The sequence below is a fragment of the Cervus canadensis genome, chromosome 5 (genome assembly GCF_019320065.1).
Source record: "Cervus canadensis isolate Bull #8, Minnesota chromosome 5, ASM1932006v1, whole genome shotgun sequence".
In the NCBI taxonomy this organism is placed as follows: domain Eukaryota; kingdom Metazoa; phylum Chordata; class Mammalia; order Artiodactyla; family Cervidae; genus Cervus; species Cervus canadensis.
The window spans coordinates 45,057,953-45,078,299 of NC_057390.1; the positions used below are offsets into that span (position 1 = coordinate 45,057,953).

At 42.5% G+C, this 20,347-nt stretch overlaps 1 protein-coding gene across 11 annotated transcripts in view; it reads right to left on the reverse strand.

The window, feature by feature from the left end:
- REEP1 (receptor accessory protein 1) overlaps positions 1-20,347 on the reverse strand; it is a 129,424-nt gene that overhangs the window by 40,364 nt on the left and 68,713 nt on the right. For all 11 annotated transcript variants that reach the window (XR_006269437.1, XR_006269439.1, XR_006269438.1 and 8 more), the window contains exons 3-4: positions 15,140-15,216; positions 1,682-1,802 (exon numbers count right to left, since the gene is read on the reverse strand). Coding sequence is in view for 8 of the 11 variants with exons in the window: in XM_043468739.1 (XP_043324674.1) it covers positions 1,682-1,802; positions 15,140-15,216 (198 nt within the window). In the remaining 3 variants the exon portion in view is untranslated. The remainder of the gene's footprint in view (positions 1-1,681; positions 1,803-15,139; positions 15,217-20,347) is intronic.

Here is a 20,347-nt window from a genome sequence, read left to right on the forward strand (position 1 = left end):
GAAGACAAGTAATGCATCTGTTCAGTTTTTTGTAGTTATTGCTTTTTGGTTTTGATTTGGTTTTTTGGTGTATGTATGTGTATGCTTAATATTTTATTTTAAGGAAACATTACATAGATTGGATTGAATGAAAAAAGGAACTACCAAACAAATTAATAAGACAGAGGTCATTTATTTTAATGGTCTCTGCATCTATTATTTCCCCTAATGTCTCAGTGGTAAAGAATCCACCTGCCAATGCAGGAGACACAGGAGATGTGGGTTTGATCCCTGGATTGGAAAGATCCTCTGGAGGAGGAAATGGCAACCCACTCCAATATCCTTGCCTGGGAAATCCCATGGACAGAGGAGCATGGCAGGCTACAGTAGGACATGACTTGGCAACTTAGCGTGTGCATGTCTCTTATTGTATGAAATCTCAACAAAACCATGGAACAATCCATTGAAAACAAATCTGGCAAATTGGGTTCAGTGGAGATGTTAAACAAAAAGTAATTTTATAGACAGTGACATTATCTTAAAAGTAGCTTAAATTTCTTTTCAAGAGGTGTACATTGTAATTCCTCCTTGAATCCTTAGTTACTGTTGACTCCTTCCTGCAATTTCTCCCTATCTTATTTTTTCCATGTCTGACATTAGACAAATCTACATTTTCATTTCAAGGATGTATGTGAAGCAAAACTTTGAAGCAAAACACAAAAGGTAAATAGCATGAAATAAATTACTATGTCTATTCTCACTAACACACTTATCAACTGATAACTTATAAAGTATAAAAAGAGTAGGTATTTCATTTGTAGCATACATTTTATCATTGATCAATAATGCAAATGTACTAAAAATTTATTATATTCCAGTCTCTGTTGTAGCTATCCAGGCACAAATTCAAGTCTTTTCATCTCTCTAGGCTTCAACTTTCCTGTTTATGTTAGGTTTTTAAAAATTTATTATTTGTACCTTTAAAATTTGTTATTTTTATGTTTTTGTCTGTGCTGAGTCTTGGTTGCTGCTCAGGCTTTTCTCTAGTTGCAGACAGCGGGGGCTACTCTGCAGTCGTGGCTTGTGGGCTTCCCACCGCAGTGGCGTCTCGTGCTGTAGAGCGTGAGCTCTAGGGCGAGCAGGCTTCGATGACTGCGGCGCGCGAGCTCAGTAGTTGTGGCTCCTGGGCTCGAGAGCACAAGCTCAGTAGTTGTGGTGCATGGGCTTAGCTGCTCCTCAGTATATAGGATCCTCCCAGACCAGGGATCAAACCTGTGTCTCCTGCACTGGCAGGCAGAGTCTTTACTACTGAGCCAGCAGGGAAGCCCTGTACTAAGTTTTTAAAGTATTTTTTAGTAGTATATATAAAAATTCCATCTGCAAAAGGACAGGCACTGAGCCTGATAAAAGGAAAGAAATTCAGTTTGGGGAGTTGAATTATAAGTGAATTTTTTTCTGTCTTTTGTTTCGATGCATGGAAATGTTTTACAATAATAGTGAAGAATAATATGCTTTTGAGAATTGCACCAGGTCATAAAAATAGACTTAAAAGAGAAAGATTAGAAAGAACAATTTTCGGGTAGGGGGCAAATAAGTCAATCAAGAGTCTCCTTCAATAAAATCATATGCCTTTAAAAAAGAATCACTTAAAAAATTTTTTTCACTCATTGGAAGGAGTGAAAGGTGAAACAACACAAATTACCTTTTCTTTTGAAGACAGCGTGGGATGTACAAACTTCCTGTAGAGGAGGCTGGAGCCTTTTGTGTAGGGAGACAGCAGCCAGGCTACAAATGCTATTTTTAGTTCATAATAGAATGGAAACCTGGAGAGAGATGAGAAAAATACACATTCCATTAGGTTTTCAGCAACTCTGCCCTGAGTCTACAAAAGACAGAACCTGGGAGCACAGATAGCTCTCCTGCCTGCACACAGCCTGGTCCTTGGATTCCCATGAGCGTGTGTGCACACACGCACATCCAAGGTACAAGTCCAGGGCCTCTTTTGAAAACCAGTTCCTTTTCTGTGTGTGTGTGACCTCAATATGAGGCTTGTAAGATCTTAGTTTCCTGACCAGGAGTTGAACCCAGGCACCTAGCAGTGAAAGCACAGCGTCCTATCTATGGCACCAGCAGGGAGTTCGCAAAGCCCGTTCACGTTTTCTTTTGTTGTCAAACATGCTAGGGGCCCAGGGTCTCTCAGCAGTCACTCTATGACTGTGCCTGACAACAACTGGTGCTTTCTGCCAGGCTCTGTTCACTTTGGCTGGAACCTGAGCTCCTGCAGGCCCAGATGCCGCAGCCACCCTTGCCTGAGTTCCCAGTCATTCACTCTTTCCTGGAGGCCAAGAAGGGACAAACACCTGGAGGATTCACAGCAGGGCAGAGCTGACAAAGAATCTCCACTTAGAATAAAGCCTCTGTTCCTTGGCTGTCTTCTTAGTCCCCAAACAAGCTGGACAGGAGCCCAACTCGTGCAGGAAAGAGGATGCTACTTACCGTGCTCAAACCAACAGCAGACTTGGGGGAAGGGGCAGGGAATAGAATATAAATAGTAAAATACAGGAAAGCCTGGCATGCCGCAGTCCATGGGGTCACAAAGAGTTGGACACGACTAAGCAACTGAACAAGTATAATATATATAACTGCTTTATATACATATACTTATATATATTTATATACTTATATATATACATGTATGTATATATATACTCCTTGAGAATCCCTTGGACAGCAAGGACACCAAACCAGTCCATCCTAAAGGAAATCAGTCCTGAATATTCATTGGAAGGACTGATGCTGAAACTGAAACTCCAATATTTTGGCCACCTGATGTGAAGAACTGACTCATTTGAAAAGACCCTGATGCTGGGAAAGATTGAAGGCAGAAGGAGAAGGGGACAACAGAGGATAAGATGATTGGATGGCATCACCGACTCGATGGACATGAGCTGGAGTAAGCTCCGGGAGTTGATGATGGACAGGGAAGCCTGGAGTGCTACCGTCCATGGGATTGCAAAGAGTCAGACACAACTGAGCGACTGAACTGAACATATACATAGTTTCAGGTATACAACAAAGTGACTCAGCAGTACACCCAACACTAACACATCATTGTAAATCAACTATGCGTGCATGCTAAGTCATTTCAGTCATGTCCGATTCTTTGTCACCCCATGGACTCTAGTCTGGCAGGCTCCTCTTTCCATGGGGTTCTCTAGGCAAGAATACTGGACTGGGTTCCCATGCCCTCCTCCAGGGGATCTTCCCAACCCAGGGATCAAACCCTTGTCTCATATATCTCCTACTTTGGCAGGTGGGTTCTTTACCACTACCGCCACCTATACTTCAATAGAAAAAAAACCTAAATTTTAAAAACCAACAGCAGGCAAAAAGGTTTTGGTCATTTTGGTGCCAAAAGAAAGAAGAGTTCAAGGTATAGATAAAATGTAACTCTGAATTTTAAAGTCCTGGGTACTACTCACTGATGTATCCCATGAACACTTCGCCAGCACCCATATGTGGCAGTTGGTGCTGGGCACCAAGAGGACACTGGGGAACAAAGAAGACCTGAGCCCTGTTCTCTTGGAGCTTCCAGTCTACCAGGAAACACAGACAAGGTTCTGGCATCCTTGGGACTGACAGTCCAGTCAAGGAAACAGAGATTGCTCAAATCAAGACAATTAGTATAGAAAAACATCCTAGACAAGCACCATCAAGGGTCTCTGTTAACCCATGTGGTACTTCTGCACATGTAAGAAAAAGCCTAGCCCTTCGACTGGATGCAGTCCTGTGAGCATATGACTTGCAAACAGGGCTTCATCTGAATTTCAGCTCCACTGGCCAGGTATCTTGTGCTATTAATGACCTGTGCAACCATTCTTGGCAGGTCAAATGGGTATTAATCAGGTATTTTTATTTTCTGTATTCTGCTGCTTTGCCATCTTGGGACCTTGCTGATGGAAAGGCTGCCTCTCTCATGGACACCACAATACAGGCTCCTGCCCCCCTTCCTTCCTCTGCTTCCTGATCTGCCCTGTGTGACTCTGCATGGCACACTGTGCCTCTAGGGATCTGTGTATCTTTTTAAAAATATGTATTTATTTATTATATATTTGACTGTATTGGGTCTTCACTGTGGCACACAGGATCTTCAGTTGCAGCATGTTGACTCTTAGTTGTGGCATGTGGGATGTAGTTGCCTGACCAGGGATTGAACCCAGGATCCCCGCCCTGAGAGTGTGGACTCTTAGCCACTGGATCACCAGGGAAGTCCCTTGGGATCTGTGAAGTTAACAAACTTACTCCTTCATGACAGTCATTTCTGTGTCTGTATGTCTTGTGCTATGCTGTGCTTAGCCACTCAGTCGTGTCCAACTCTTTGTGACGCCATGGACTGTAGCACGCCAGGGTCCTCTGTCCATGGGGATTCTCCAGGCAAGAATACTGGAGTGGGTTGCCACACCCTCCTCCAGGAGATCTTCCCAACCCATGGATCAAACCCAGGTCTCCTGCACTTCAGGCAGATTCTTTACCATCTGAGCCACCAGGGAAGCCCAAGAATACTGAGGTGGGTAGACTATCCATTCTCTAGGGGAACTGACCAACCCAGGAATCAAACCAGGGCCTCCTGCATTGCAGGAGGATTCCTTACCAACTGAGCCACCAGGGAAGCCCCTCTGCATGCCTTACCAGACTTAAAAACAAATCCTGGGTACCATTCAAACATGATGCTGTGAGGGAACATGACACCTGGGCAGGTTTGAGGCATAGGAAAAGTAAAGCCCTTCTAGGCCATCCTCGTGATAAGACAGCAAACACAAACAGTAATTTCTAAGAAGACATATCAGAGGTCTTTAACTCTCACATCACTCCAGACAGCAGCTCCACCCACCCCTTCTTTCCCCATCTTAGTCCACTGCCTTCTGCTCCTGGCAGGCCCTTCCTGAACATTCCCCTAGCAACTAAAGGACACTTTCATGTCAAGGTCATTTAATGCTTCACAGCCAGAAAAGAGAAGGAGCTGAAGGAACAGAGATGTGATCCCCTCGTATTTGAACACTCTGGTGATTAACAATGGAGGAAATTTGGTCTTGAAAACAAGTATTTGTCAGCCTCAAGGGGCAAATGAACCTGGCAAGCTCAGGCACCAATCCAAGATACACAGATAATCCTAGGGGGAATCTGTCACACTGTGGCTGTTTTGTTTATTATGTAAGAGATGTGTGTGTGTGTGTTTTTAATAGGTTGTGTGTGCACATAGTTTAAAAGATTTTAGAAGTCCAAAAGGGGACATAACAGAGTCTCTTTCCCATCTTGGACCCTTTTCCAAAAGCACAAAAGCATCATCGGTTTCCTGCAGATCCTTCCAGAAGTGGACTAGGGCTAAGATGTACAATCATGTGGGTATGTAGGACACCTGCAATGCTCCCTACACTCACTTGGTGGTATTCTCTGCTCCCCTTCACATCACACCTTACTTTCCCCACCACACATACAATTAACAGTACACTCTGGTGGCTTCAGCAATATGTGAACCGTGAACTTCCAGATGTTCAAGATGGTTTTAGAAAAGGCAGAGGAACCAGAGATCAAATTGCCAACATCCACTGGATCATTGAAAAAGCAAGAGAGTTTCAGAAAAACATCTATTTCTGCTTTACTGACTATGCCAAAGCCTTTGACTGTGTGGATCACAACAAACTGTGGGAAATTCTTCAAGAGATGGGAATACCAGACCACCTGACCTGCCTCTTGAGAAAGCTATATGCAGGTCAGGAAGCAACAGTTAGAACTGGACATGGAACAACAGACTGGTTCCAAATAGGAAAAGGAGTACATCAAGGTTGTATATTGTCACCCTGCTTATTTAACTTATATGCAGAGTACATCATGAGAAATGCTGGGGCTGGAAGAAGCACAAGCTGGAATCAAGATCGCTGGGAGAAATATCAATAACCTCAGATATGCAGATGACACCACCCTTATGGCAGAAAGTGAAGAAGAACTAAAGGGCCTCTTGATGAAAGTGAAAGAGGAGAGTGAAAAGGTTGGCTTAAAGCTCAACATTCAGAAAAGTAAGATCATGGCATCTGGTCCCATCACTTCATGGCAAATAGATGGGGTAACAGTGGAAACAGTGACTGACTTTATATTTTTTGGCTCCAAAATTACTGCAGATGGTGATTGCAGCCATGAAATTAAAATTAAATTTCCTTCCTTTACTTCTTGGAAGAAAAGTTATAACCAACCTTGATAGCATATTAAAAAGCAAAGACACTACTTTGTCAACAAAGGTCCATCTAGTCAAGGCTATGGTTTTTCCAATGGTCATGTATGGATGTGAGAGTTGGGCTATAAAGAAAGCTGAGTGCTGAAGAATTGATGCTTTTGAACAGTGGTGTTGAAGAAGACTCTTGAGAGTCCCTTGGACTGCAAGGAGATCCAACCAGTCAATCCCAAAGGAGATCAGTCCTGGGTGTTCATTGGAAGGACTGATGTTGAAGCTGAAACTCCAATACTTTGGCCACCTCATGCGAAGAGCTGACTCATTGGAAAAGACCCTGATTCTGGGAGTGATTGGGGGCAGGAGGAGAAGGGGACGATGGAGGATGAGATGGTTGGATGGCAATGGACATGGGTTTGGGTGGACTCCAGGAGTTGGTGATGGACAGGGAGGCCTGGCGTGCTGCGGTTCATGGGGTCGCAAAGAGTCGGACATGACTGAGTGACTGAACTGAAATGAACTGGAAATTTTCTCATACCAGTACATGAAGAGTGGTTTCTCTCTCTCTCTCTCTCTTTTATTTATTTATTTTTTTTTGGCTGCTCCATGTGACTTGCCGGATCTTAGTTCCCTGGCCAAGGATTGAACCTGGGCCCAGGGCAGTGAAAGCACTGAGTCCTAACCACTGGACCACCAGGGAGTTCCCCAGGCCTTACCCTTCTTAATGGCTGTATAGGGGGCATGAGCATCTACCCAGCCCCCCACAGATGGATATTTATGAAGGTCACAACCTTTAGCTACTACAACAGAGCTGCGTGAATCTCCTGGAGTATGCTTCTTTATGTCCTGATGCTAATGTACCTTTAAGAAAATGCTCAGAAGTGAAATTTCTGCAGGTATCTGATTTATAGATAGAAGCTTCACTTTTGTGCAAGCACGGGTACAAAAGCCTGGTTTCCCCCAGCCTCATGCTCACAGTGTAGGACAGTGTAAGAGCCTGCCCCAGGTGATGAGGATTGGCGGGGTGGGAGTGAGGGGGGAGGATGGGCATTAGATCCTGAGCAGTTCTTCTGAGCTGCCAGAGCCCCTGTATTCTCTGGTCAGCCTGCTACTAAGCCTCCTTGTTCTTCCAGATCTTTCCTGTGCACCCCATCCACATTAATATGACTTAAAAAATTTTTATTTTTAGTTGCACTGGGTCTTCATTGCTGTGTTAGTCACTCAGTCATATCTGACTATTTGTGACTTCATGGACTGTAGCCCACCAGGTTCCTCTGTCCATGGGGATTCTCCAGGCAAGAATACTGGAGTGGGTTTACATTTCTTTCTCCAGGTTCATTGCTGTACATCGGCTTTCTCTAGTTGTGGTGAGCGGGTGCTACTCTTAGCAATCACTACATGTTCTTTCAATTTTTTTCCTCAAGCTTTTTTCCTGCCCCACTTTCTATTCAAAGACAACTGCTGGCTTATTGAGTGATTCATTCAGTTGGGAAAATTCAACTGAAAAGCTGTGAGGTAAGGGGCCTAGGCTAAGCAGTTCATGGAAACCAAAGCTGGGGTAGAAACATCCTCGCCCTTAGTGGTTTGTCATCTAGCAAGACAGCAAGACCAACAGGTAATCCTGTAATGTGCAGTGAGTAATGGAACAATGTCTCAGTGAGGCTCAAGGGCTTTGCTTCTCTCCGAATCATCATCCATTGCTCACAAACATGCACCTCATAATCTTACTATGCATCTGGCCAAAGGTCCATATAGTCAAAGCTATGGTTTTTCCAGTGGTCATGTATGGATGTGAGGGTTGGACCATAAAGAAGGCTGAGCACCAAAGAAGTGATGCTTTCAAGTTGTGGTGCTGGAGAAGACTCTTTAGAGTCCCTTGGACAGCAAGGAGATCAAACAAGTCAATCCTAAAGGAAATCAACCCTGAATATTCATTGGAAGGACTGATGCTGAAGCTGAAGCTCTGGCATTTTGGTCACCTGATGCAAAAAGCCAACTCATTGGAAAAGACCCTGATGCTGGGAAAGATTGAAGGAAGGAGGAGAAGGGGGCAATAGAGGATGAGATGGTTGAATGGCAACACAGACTCAATGGACACAAGTTTGAGCAAACTCTGGGAGAGGGTGAAGGACAGGGAAGCCCGGCGTGCTGCAGTCCATGGAGTCGCAGGGAGTCAGACACAACTTGGTTACTGGACAACAACAAAATTCTATGAGGATAAGCCCTTGAATTGCCCTGACCTTGAGAATTAGGATGTATTTGAGGAGAAAAGGCCGGATGAACCCATCATATCCAAGGCATCTGTACAGCACTCAGGTGCATTTCTATGCTCCCAATATAATAGCATCACACTCAAGAGGGTAAGAGTTTTCTTTTTTTCTCAGTCATGCCGGGTGGCCTGCCGAATCTCAGTTCCCCAACCAGGGATCAAACCAAAGCCTCAACACTGAAAGCTCTGCGCCCTAACCACTGGACTGCCAGGGAACTTCTAAGAGTTTTCAAAGAGGGTTGGGCAAGTGATGAAACTGTCAAAAATACAAGCAATTAATGTGTATAGAAAATTTCTGGAAGAAAACACAACTGACTTTGACCATGCTAACCTCTGGGGAGAGAGCCAAGGGCCTGGGGGAGGAGAGACTTACTTTTTAGTGTATTGTTTCAATTTAATTTTGCCATGTGCATGTAGTATTATATAATTTTTAAAAAATTAAATGAAATAATCTACATAAATTGTGAAACAAACCACCATCCTATCACTTCTGTGACCATACACAACTGCTATTTTCATCAAGATAGAAAGCTTTTAAAAGTTACCTATGAAGAGAGAACTGTTCTAAGGGTGAGGTGGAGAGAGCAGGGTGGGGATGGATGCATGAAGAGTGAGAGGAAAAGTATAAACATGAGGGGTGATTTCCAGTCCAGGAAGTGAAAAGTGAAAGATGCTTCTAGGATGCCAGAAGGTGTAGAACTACCTCCCCACTTTTTTAATTATAAAAAGAACTTAGAGCTGCTGAATTGGGGTCCATTCCCTGGAAGGGAAAGAGGCTCTGTCTGTCTGATAGGCCTGTTCTGTGTCCAATCCCAGGGTGAAAGCAAGGATGGAGAGGGAGGACTATCCCAGAAGGAGACCAGGATCTGTGATACCTGGAGATTGTCAGGAAAAGACAGAGCAGGCTGAGGCATGTCCAGACTGCAAGCTGAGACAGGTACAGGTGGTAGTGGTTCAGCGGCAAATCGTGTCTGACTCTTGCAACGACATGGACTATAGCCCACCAGGTTCCTCTGTCCATGGGATTTCCCAGGCAAAAATGCTGAAGTGGGCTGCCATTTCCTTCTCCAGGGGATCTTCCCGAACTATGGATCAAACCTGGGTCTCCTGCATTGCAGGTGGATTCTTTACCAACTGAGGCACCAGGGAAGTAAGGCAGGTAGGGAAGGATCCTATGAGCCCTTCCCTGCAGAAGCGGAGCCCAAGGTGCCAGGAGACAGGCAAGGGACCCTCACTTTCCACCCACAAACTGCCTGGATGGTGCGAGCTCAGAGGGACCAAGGAGGGACCAGATGACGCCTCTATATGGGTCAGGAAGAGAGTGGGGTTCTGCCCACACTGCACACACACTCCAAATACACCAGCTATCAGATGCCTTCCTGTGACAGGCAGCATTTTGATCCTATAAACTTCCTCCCCATGTTATCCACCAATATGTTACCTCACATGGCATAAGGGATTCTACAGATGTAATTAAGGTAATTAATCTGCTGACTTTCAGTTAGGGAGATTGGGACTTTCCTGATGGTCCAGTGGTTAAGAATCTGCCTTCCAATGCAAGGGATGCAGGTTCAATCCCGGATCGGGAGACTAAACCTGTGCACTGCAACTATTGAGCCCACATGCCACAGTGAAGACTCAGCATGGCCAAAAAAGAAAAAGAAAAGAAAAGAAAACTGAACACAGGAAAATTTCAAGGTTCAAGTCAATAAGATAGGGAGATTATATTGGATTATTGGGGTGGGCTTAATCTAATTACATGATAACTTAAACAAAAAGGCAGAGACCATTCTCTGGCTGGTAACAGAAGAGGACAGAAATGACATGCCATTGTTGGCTTGAAGATGACAGGATGTCACATGTCAAGGGAGTGGGGACCTCAGTCCTACAGCCCCAAGGAATTGACTCTGTCAATAACCTGAATGAACCTGGAAGTGGAATCTCCCCAGAGCCTCCAGATAAGAGCCCGGGCTGACCCACACCCTGGTTTTGGTCTCATGAGCTTCTCAGCAGAGGACCAGTTGACTCTACTTGAACTTCTAATTCACAGAAACTATGAAATTATAAATTTGTTCTGTTTAAGGATGCTAAATTTTTAGTAATCTGTTATGGCAGCAATAGAAAAGTAATACACCTCCCCCAAATCAAAATTAAATCAACCCCGGAAATAGTTGTTGACACTTGCGTTGCCATGCCCTCCTCCAAGGCATCTTCCTGACCTAAGGATTGAACCTGGGTCTCTTTATGTCTCCTGCATTGGCAGGCAGATTCTTTACCACTAGTGCCACCTGGGAAGTCTATTTATTAGGCATGAGACTGAAATTCCAGGACCATGGGTTAAACATATCCCAGCTATTAGGGAGCAGCACATCCATCATTAGGTAGGATTTCCACACAGCAAAGTGGTTGAAATGCCAGGACCCCCAGGAAAGAGCTCATGAGACTAACATTCTTCCCCCTAGTGTTCATGATAAAGGATGAGAGGACAGCAGGAGGCCACCAGTGCCAGCCAAAAGGAGGGCAGTAAGACAGAAGACTGGACCACAAGAAGTGCTGGCCATGCTCTCTCTCTCTTTTTTTAATTGCAGGACAATTGCTTTACAGTGTTGCGTTGGTTTCTGCTGTACAACACTGCAAATCAGTCATAACTACATATTTACATCCCCTTCCTCTTGGGCCTCCCTTCCTGCCCCCATTCCACCCCTCTAGTTCATCACAGAGCACCAGGCTGGGCTCCCTGTGTTATTAATGTACTAGCGCCTTCCCACTAGCTATCGACTTTACACATGATAGTGTACATATGTCAATGCTACTCTATGAATTCATCCCACCCTTTCGTTCCCCCACTGTGTCCACAAGTCTATTCTCTACATCTGTGTCTCCATTCCTTCCCTGCAATTAGGTTCATCAGTACCATCTTTCTAGATTCCATATATATGCTTTAATATACTATATTTGTTTTCCTCTTTCTGACTTACTTCACTCTGTATAAAAGGCTCCAGGTTTATCCACCTCACTAGAATTGACTCAAATTCATTTTTTATGGCTGAGTGATATTCCATTGTATATATATACCACAACTTCTTTATCCATTCATCTGTTGATGGACATGTAGGTTGTTTCCATACCCTGGCTACTGTAAATAGTGCTGCAGTGAACACTGGGGTAACATGTGTCTTTTTGAATTGTGATTTTCTCAGAGTATATGCACAGTAATGAGACTGCTGGGTCATATGGTGGCTATGATCCTTAATCGATTATACAGTCCTCACTAGGTCCAGCCTATTCTCCTCATCTCCACAAGACAGACAGGAGCCTCCCCACTGAAGCTCTGATCAAAATGTGGTTTGCCTCCTAGTGCCAGCTCATGGGGCCTGGGGAAGGAAAAAAAATGGCTCAGCAGAGTTCTGTCTCTACTCCTAGAGACTCAGCCCATCTCCAGTCTGTTGTTTACCTGGGCACAGAACAGGGCCGGATGGCACAAGCATATTAAATTAGGTAATCCAGATTCCTTCCTTCCAGCTTGAGGTCATAATAGCTGAGACATCTATCTCTCCCAGTGGAGATGAAAGCCAGGCTCCTTCAGTGGAAAAACTATATACACTCTGAGCCAAGACAGGAGTCAGTGAAGTAGTGTTCAGAGAAGTGGATGTCTTTGACCCAGGACACCCCAAAGGGTAAGTCCAGATGAATCCTTTTTTGGATGAGAACTTTTTTCTCCAAAATGGAAATATCCTTATTATTTTTTCTGATGATATTTGATCACGGTAAAACATGCATAAAACACAGCAAATGTGAAACTGACCTCATGATCCCAAACTGCAGAAATAACCCTAGTTAAGTGATGAATATTTTCCACACTATTTTAGTATACATTCACATGTGCATAAACTCAGATGCTTTAGATATAAACAGGATGCTATATATTATTTACAACCTCTTTTAGCTAAGACACAATATATCAGTACAAACACATAGCTCATGATTTTCACTTGATTCACTGCTATAACTGTACTGGTCATAAGAGAAAAAAAGCTGTCCGTCAAAAGGGAATAGATTAAATAAGTAACAGTCCATCTATACCATAAAATTCTGCTGCTGCTGCTGCTGCTAAGTCGCTTCAGTCGTGTCCGACTCTGTGCGACCCCATAGACGGCAGCCCACCAGGCTCCCCCATCCCTGGGATTCTCCAGGCAAGAACACTGGAGTGGGTTGCCATTTCCTTCTCCAATGCATGAAAGTGAAAAGTGAAAGTGAAGTCACTCAATCGTGTCCGACTTTTAACCACCCCATGGACCGCAGCCTACCAGGCTCCTCCATCCATGGGATTTTCCAGGCAAGAGTACTGGAGTGGGGTGCCACTGCCTTCTCTGAATGAAATTCTATGTGGCCTTTAAAAAAAAGTAAGTAGATCTGTTTATGCTTTCATGAAAGTATTTTAAAAAATAAATTTAAAAAACAAAGTAAGACCTATTAGGTATACTAGAGTTGTTCAGTTTCCCAGTCATGTCCAGCTCTTCAAGGCCCCATGAACTGCAGCACGCCAAGTCTCCCTATCCCTCACCATCTCCCAGAGTTTGCTCGTTTATGTAAATTGCATTGATGATGCCGTCCAGCCATCTCATCCTCTGATGCCCTCTTCTCCTTCAGCTCTCAACCTTTCCCAGCATCAGGGACTTTTCCAATAAGCATCTGTTCACATCAGATGACCAAAATACTGGAGCTTCAGCTTCAGCATCAATCCGCCCAGTGAATATTCAGGGTAGATCTCCCTTAACATTGACTGGTTTGATCTCCTTGCTGTCCAAGGAACTTTCAAGGGTCTTCTCCAGCACCACAGTTTGAAGGCATCAATTCTTTGGTGTTCTGCCTTCTTTACAGTCCAACTCTCACAACCACACATGACCACTGGGAAGACCATAGCCTTGACTATATGGACCTTTGTTGGCAGAGTAATGTCTCTGCTTTCCAACACACTGTCTAGGTTTGTCATCGTTTTCCTGCCAAGAAGCAATCATCTTCTGGTTTCATGGCTGCAGTCACCATCTGCAGTGATTCTGGAGCCCAAGGAGAGGAAATCTGTCACTAGTTCCACCTTTCCCCCTTCTATTTGCCATATAGTAATGGGGCCGGATGCCATGATCTTAGTTTTTTTAATATTTAGTCTTAAGTCAGCTCTTTCACTCTACTCCTTCACCCTCATCAAGGGGCTCTTTAGTTCCCCTTCACTTTCTGCCATTAAAGAGATATCATCTGCATATCTGAGGTTGTTGATGTTTCCCCTGCCTATCTTGATTCCAGCTTGTAACTCATCCAGTCAAGCATTTCTCATGATGTGCTCAGTGTATAGGTTAAACAAACAGGGTGACAGTAGACAGCCCTGTTGTATTATTTCTCGATCTTGAACCAATCACTTGTTCCAGACAGGGTTCTAACTGTTGCTTCTTGACCTGCATACAGATTTCTCAAGAGACAGGTAAGATGGTCTGGTATTCCAATCTCTCTAGGAGCTTTCCACAGTTTGTCATAATCCACAGAGTGAAAGGCTTTAGCATAGTCAATGAAACAGAGATAGATGTTTTTCTGAAATTCCCTTGCTTTCTCTATAATCCAGTGAATGTTTGCAGTTTGATCTCTAGCTCCTCTTCCTTTTCTAAACCCAGTTTAGACATCTGGAAGTTCTCGGTTTGCATAATGCTGAAGCATACAGTGCTGTACGTTGTACTTAGTCGCTCAGTCATGTTCAACTCTTCGTGACCCCACGGACTGTAGCCCACCAGGCTCCTCTGTCCATGGGATTCTCCAGGCAAGAGTACTGGAGTGGGTTCCCATGCCCTCCTCCAGGGGATCTTCCCAACCCAGGGATCGAACCCAGGTCTCCTGCATTGCAGGCAGACTCTTTGTCTGAGCTACCAGGGAAGTCCAAAGCATTTGGTACATCCTTAAAAAAAAAGGAAAAGTATGTGTATATGTGTGTACCCCTGAATATTCATTGGAAGGACTTTTGCTGAAGCTCCAATATTCTGGCTACCTGATGTGAAGAGCCAGTCATTGGAAAAGACCCTGATGCTGGGAAAGATTTAAGGCAAAAGTAGAAGGGGATGGCAGAGGATGAGATGGTTGGATGGCATTATCAACACAGTAAACATAAATTTGAGTAAATTCTGAGAGATAGTCAGGACAAGTGTGCTATAGTCCATGGAGTCTCCAAGAGTCGGACACAACTTAGCAACTGAACAACAAAAGTGTGTGTGCATATACACACGCACACATTTTTAAAAATTGTATACAACTGTGAAAAGCAGCAATGGTGAGAGTGAATGGTGCCGGGGAGAAATTTAGTTTTATTGCACACTTTTGTGTATTGTTTCTTATTTTCCTTTTAATTTTTTAACATATGAATGCTTCTTTACCAACTCCATTAATTGAAGAATTTTGTTTATCTTGCCCATCATTATAGGAACAATACCTGCTCTGATAAGGGCATTCAATAAATATTTACTTGAAGAACAACTTCATAGACTAGTTGATTTGAAATGTTCCAGTGAACATCCTTGCACCTGCTTCTCTGCTGATTAGGTTTAAGACTGTTGTCAGACCTTTTCCACCTCTCCCTTGAGACTAGACAACATCTTTCCTGGAAAAGTCCCAATTCCTGGAGTACTTACCAACAAAGGAAGATGTCGGTGAATGTCTCTGCTGTGGTGAATAGTGCAAATATAATCCAGTACATCATCCATTTGACCTGTTGAAAGAAAAAGCAACAAAGCTAGCAGAAAAGGTCAAGGATGAATGGTTGCCAACTTCAAGAGAACAGGCTCCAACAGCAGATGTTGAGATGGGTCCAGGCAGCCTGGCCTACTCTGGTCATTCCTTCTCCTATCCTTCCCCAGGTTAGTCCAGTTCCACTCCAGACCCTGGGACTGCAAGCAAATAGGCCATTTCCACAACTGACCCAGGATCAAGCTCAAAGTAGACTTTAGGTGGCCTTCACTAGCCCTCAGGTGAGCCAGTGAGACCTGAAGACCAGCAGTGACTCAGGATTCAGTCAGGTCATTTTGCCAGGACTAACATCAGGTGAATAAAGTTTCTGAGCTTCCACAGAGACATACTCTGGGATGAACTTTAACCTGGCCATATTCTCTGAGATAGAATAATGGTAATCCTCACTGGTCACTTAAAAACACTTCTGAGGACTTTCCTGGTGGTCCAGTGGTTAGGACTCAGAGCTTCCACCGCAGGGGGCACAAGTTAGATCCCTGGTCGGGAACTAAGATTCCACATGCTGAGGTAGAGCAAAACAAGCAAACAAAAAACTCTTTCATGTGGGAAAGCCCTCACAGAAACTGGATCTTGTCTTTTAATCTCCCCCATGTGACCATCCTTTTCCATTTCTACTGTTTCTCTTCCCCAGTAGAAGCCTTGGTTTCCCCCTCCCCGCCCCCCACTCCTGCTCTCTTCAACTACTGTAAGAGTCTCCTAACTACTTCCCTGCCCCTTGACTTTCTCTTAACAATCCATCTTACAAACTATCCCCACACTAATCCCCCACAAAGCATGAGCTCATCCTACTAACCTTCCATTTAAAATCTTCCAGCCTGCAGAATAAAGTCCCAAGTCTTTAGTCTGCTCCTCCTGTTTTTTTGAAATGGTGGGGTAGTTTGCATTGGACTAATCCACTTGCCAATAATGATAATAAACTCAGAACAAAATGTTTTATTTTATTCTATCTATCTTTGGCCACACCATGTGGCATGTGGGAAATCTTAGTTCCCTCACCAGAGATTGAACCTACACCCTCAGCATCAAAAGCACAGAGTCCTAACCATTTGGCTGCCAGGGAATTCCCTAAACAAAGTATTTTAAAATAACTGTCTGAAGGCTAGAAAAGCTATCAAAAGCTGGCAGAAACTGGAAAGGATCCAACTCTTGAAATGTGGGGACCACACAGAGTAAATCCACGTGGATGCAGCTAAAGAAACCACCCGGCCAGCAAATCATGGGGTAGATAGAACTCCAGAAGAAACCCATAGCCAAATTTGCCTGAGGAAGTGGAAAATAAGAGTTTTAGACTGTCAAAGGTGCTGGAAAATGAAAAGGAAAAATCCTCAGTAAAAGGGAAGCATAAGTCATAAACCAAACTCACATATAAATTCCTTTCAATTTCTTAGCTGGCTCCTGAATTGTACAGAATCAGGTACTATTCCAAGGTGGCTGAGTAAAATACAGCTAGGAAGTGAAGAGTTGAGCAGAGATTCAGTTTCTGCCCACTACAGGAGAAACAGAGTTTGGAGTTCAAGTTTTGCCTAATTAGAGGAGGTTGGTAAACATTTGGGAATTTCCAGGGGAACATCTAAAAGGTCATACTTCAGGAATAAAAATTACAACCTAGGATTTAAGAGATTAGCTCTAGGATTAAGAGTAAAACTGAAATACACCTGCCCCAAGAAAATGTAAAACTTAACTACCACAAGATCAAGATGATCTGTCAGAAGTTAACTGCCTGCTAGAATAAAAACTAACATTCTTCACAAGAAGATAACACAGATCTGGAATTCCTATGATCAAGTATACATAAAAATTCCAACAAACAAAAAAGGTGTATATATATGTGTGTATATATATATATAAAGAAACAGGAAAATATACTCCATGGTTAAGAGAAAAACTAGTCAATAGAAACAGATCTGTATTTGACTTAGATGTTACAATTAGCAAAGATGTTAAAAAGTATAAATGTATATTGAGACAACTAAATATTCACACGTAAAAGAATGAAGATGGACTTCTACCTCACACTATATACAAAAAGTGAACTCAAAATGGATCAGAGACTTAAATGTAATAACCTTACAAGAAAACACAGGAGTAAATTTTTGCCGCCTTGGGTTAAAAAATGTTTTCTTAGATGTGACACCAAAAACACAACCAACAAAAAAAGAAAATAGATATATTAGACCTTGTAAAAATTTAATATTTTTGTTCTTCAAAAGATATCATCAAGAAAGTGAAAAGACAACCCACAAAATGGGGGAAATATTTGCAAATTTGTATCTGACAAAGTATTTGTATTGAAATAATGAAGAACTTATATAGCACAACAATAAAAAGATCAAACCCAGGTCTCCTGCACTGCAGGCAGATTCTTTACCAACTGAGCTACTAGGGAAGTCCCAATAAAAAGACAAATAACCCAATTTAAAATGTGTCAAAGGCCCATATCTTTTAGAAAATGAATCAGTAATTAATCCAACACCCATTTATGATAAAAGACCTGAATAGCCAATATGATACTGAAGAAGAGAAACAAAGTCAGAGAACTGATACTGTCTAATTTTAAGACTTACTATAAAGCTACAATAATCAGGAGAGTGTGGTATTAGTGAAATAACAAATATATCAAATAGACTAGACAAATAGAATAGACAGCCTCCAAACAGACTGCACAAATACAATCAACTGATCCTTGACAAAGGAACAAAGGCAATTTGATGGAGAAAAGATAGTTTTTTCAATAAGCGGTGCTGGGAACAATTGGATATTTACATTCAAAAAACAAATAGATGTAGGCACTGATCTTACATCTTTCACAAAAATTAACTAAAACTATAAAATTTCTAGAAGATAACACAAGAGAAAACCTAGGTGATCTGGAATTTAGTAATTAGTCTTTTAACACACCACCATGACCCACAGAAGAAAAAAAATGATAAGCCAGAGCTCATTAAAATGAAAAATTTCTGCTCTGCAAAAGATATTTTTAAAAAAAAAAAGATATTGTTAAGAGAATGAAAAGACAAGCCACAGACTGGGAGAAAATATTTGCAATACGTATATCTGAAAAGGGACTTGTATCCAAAATATTCAAAGAATACTTAAAACTCAACAACAACAACAAAAATAACAACCCAATTTTAAAAATGGCAAAAAATCTGAACATATATCTCACCAAAGAAGATATATAGCAACTTAATAACGGATATTTTGTTATAAGATTTTTTTTTTTTTTTACCACCACTTAACAAGACACTTATCCTAGGAGGAAAAGGATGGGTTCAGTATTATTTTTCTTAAGTATAAATATGTTAAAAAAATCTATAGGAAAAGGTAGATATAATGAGTGAAGAGATGGGAGATTTCAAGAGTAAGAAGGAAAATCTTTAAAAAGAACTAAATGACAACCTAGAACTGAAAAACACAATATCTGGGGGGAAAAAATGCTTTTAATTATTGAATGGAATTTATAGCAGTTTGGACAACAAAAGATCTGTGAACTTGAAGACAAGACAACAGAGTCAAGCAGACCAAAGCCCAGGTTAGGGGATGAGGTGGGGGATGAAGAGTCTCAATACCTGAGGAACAGGCATCAAGCAGTCAAATATACATGGAATAGGAAGTTGAGAGAAGAGAAAAAAGAGAATTGGACAGAAAAATTATTTGAAGAAATACTGCCTAAAGTTTTCCAAAATTTGACCAACATATCAAACCCACAAAACCCAGTGATTTGAAGCAAGATAAATATGAAGAAAACCACATCTAGCTACATCATAGTAAAACCACTAAAAAACAAAGAGAAAATCTTAAGTTGGGGCGGGGGGAAGACATTACATACGACAGTAAGAATTACAGTTGACTTTTTATCAGAAACAATGAATACCAGAAGAAAATGAATAACATCTTTAAAGTGCCATACACACACACACAAATAGTGCCAACCTATAATTCTATACCCAGCAAAAATATCTTTCAAAAACCAAAGGCAGTTCTGGTGAATCTCATTGCCTTTGTGACACTGAAACATGTGGCAAAGTAGATCAATTAGAGGCCTTCTCTATTTAGAAAAACAGAATAATCCCTTGGGAACAAGGCTGGCTTAGTCCATCAAAAGAAACTTATCTGTGACACTAGATACTTCCAAGGTTATCTGCAGCAGAATGGGCTCCTTAGCAGGCAGCCAACAATCTTATCTAGCTGTAAACTCCATGGCATATGGGGGCCCAGGATCTAAGAATTCCCAACACTGGTATCCATATACAATGCAAGGAGCCTGAATTCCCTCTCTGGAAGTTTTTCCTTTTCAGTGTTCAAACCATGTTCTAGGGACTTCCCTGGAGGTCCAATAGTTAAGATGCTGCACTTCAGAGAATACTGGACTAAGTGTGTTTTTGGGAAGATGGGATTAGAAAGCTTGCAAGGCAAGAAATGCTCCCCAAGAGAAGGATGGCTGGGTATACATGGGAGGGAAGGGACCTGCTGAAGTCAGGGCATGAGTGACTGATAGTTATGGAACCACTCACATTAACAAGAAGTTTTTTTTTTTTTTTTTAAGAAGTTTTTTTTTAAAAAAAAAAGCCAAATTAGGGAGAAGAAGCTGAGCTCTGTGAGGCTGAGGACAATCTGAGGGTCTCGGAGGACCTCTAAGAAAAATGCCCAATGGGGCTCTGGAGAGGCAAAACTAAATCTCAGGAAAGAGACTGGGACTGAAGACTGAAGACAAAGATGAGGAAGCCATGGCAGAGAGGAGGCTGGAAGGGATAGCCTAAAGGATTTTCTGTCATGTACTCCTTCACCTTAAAATACTTTCATGTAGAAAGAAGGATCTGAGAATGACTCACTGAGCCTAACAAGGTAAATGAAATACTGGTGACTCAGACATGGAAACCATAAATAAATATCTGGAAATGGTCTCCCGACCACTCCTCAGAGAAACCAAATGGAAGCTGTTTTTCCAAGATTTGAAATAGAACTTGCCAGGTTAGAGGGATTCTACCCCAAACTCCCTGCAAGGTGAGTGGGAGTGTGGGTGGGCCAGCACCCAGAATAGAGAGAGGAAGTTATTGTTGATTTGTGACGTTATTGTCAGGGGCAACTCTGGA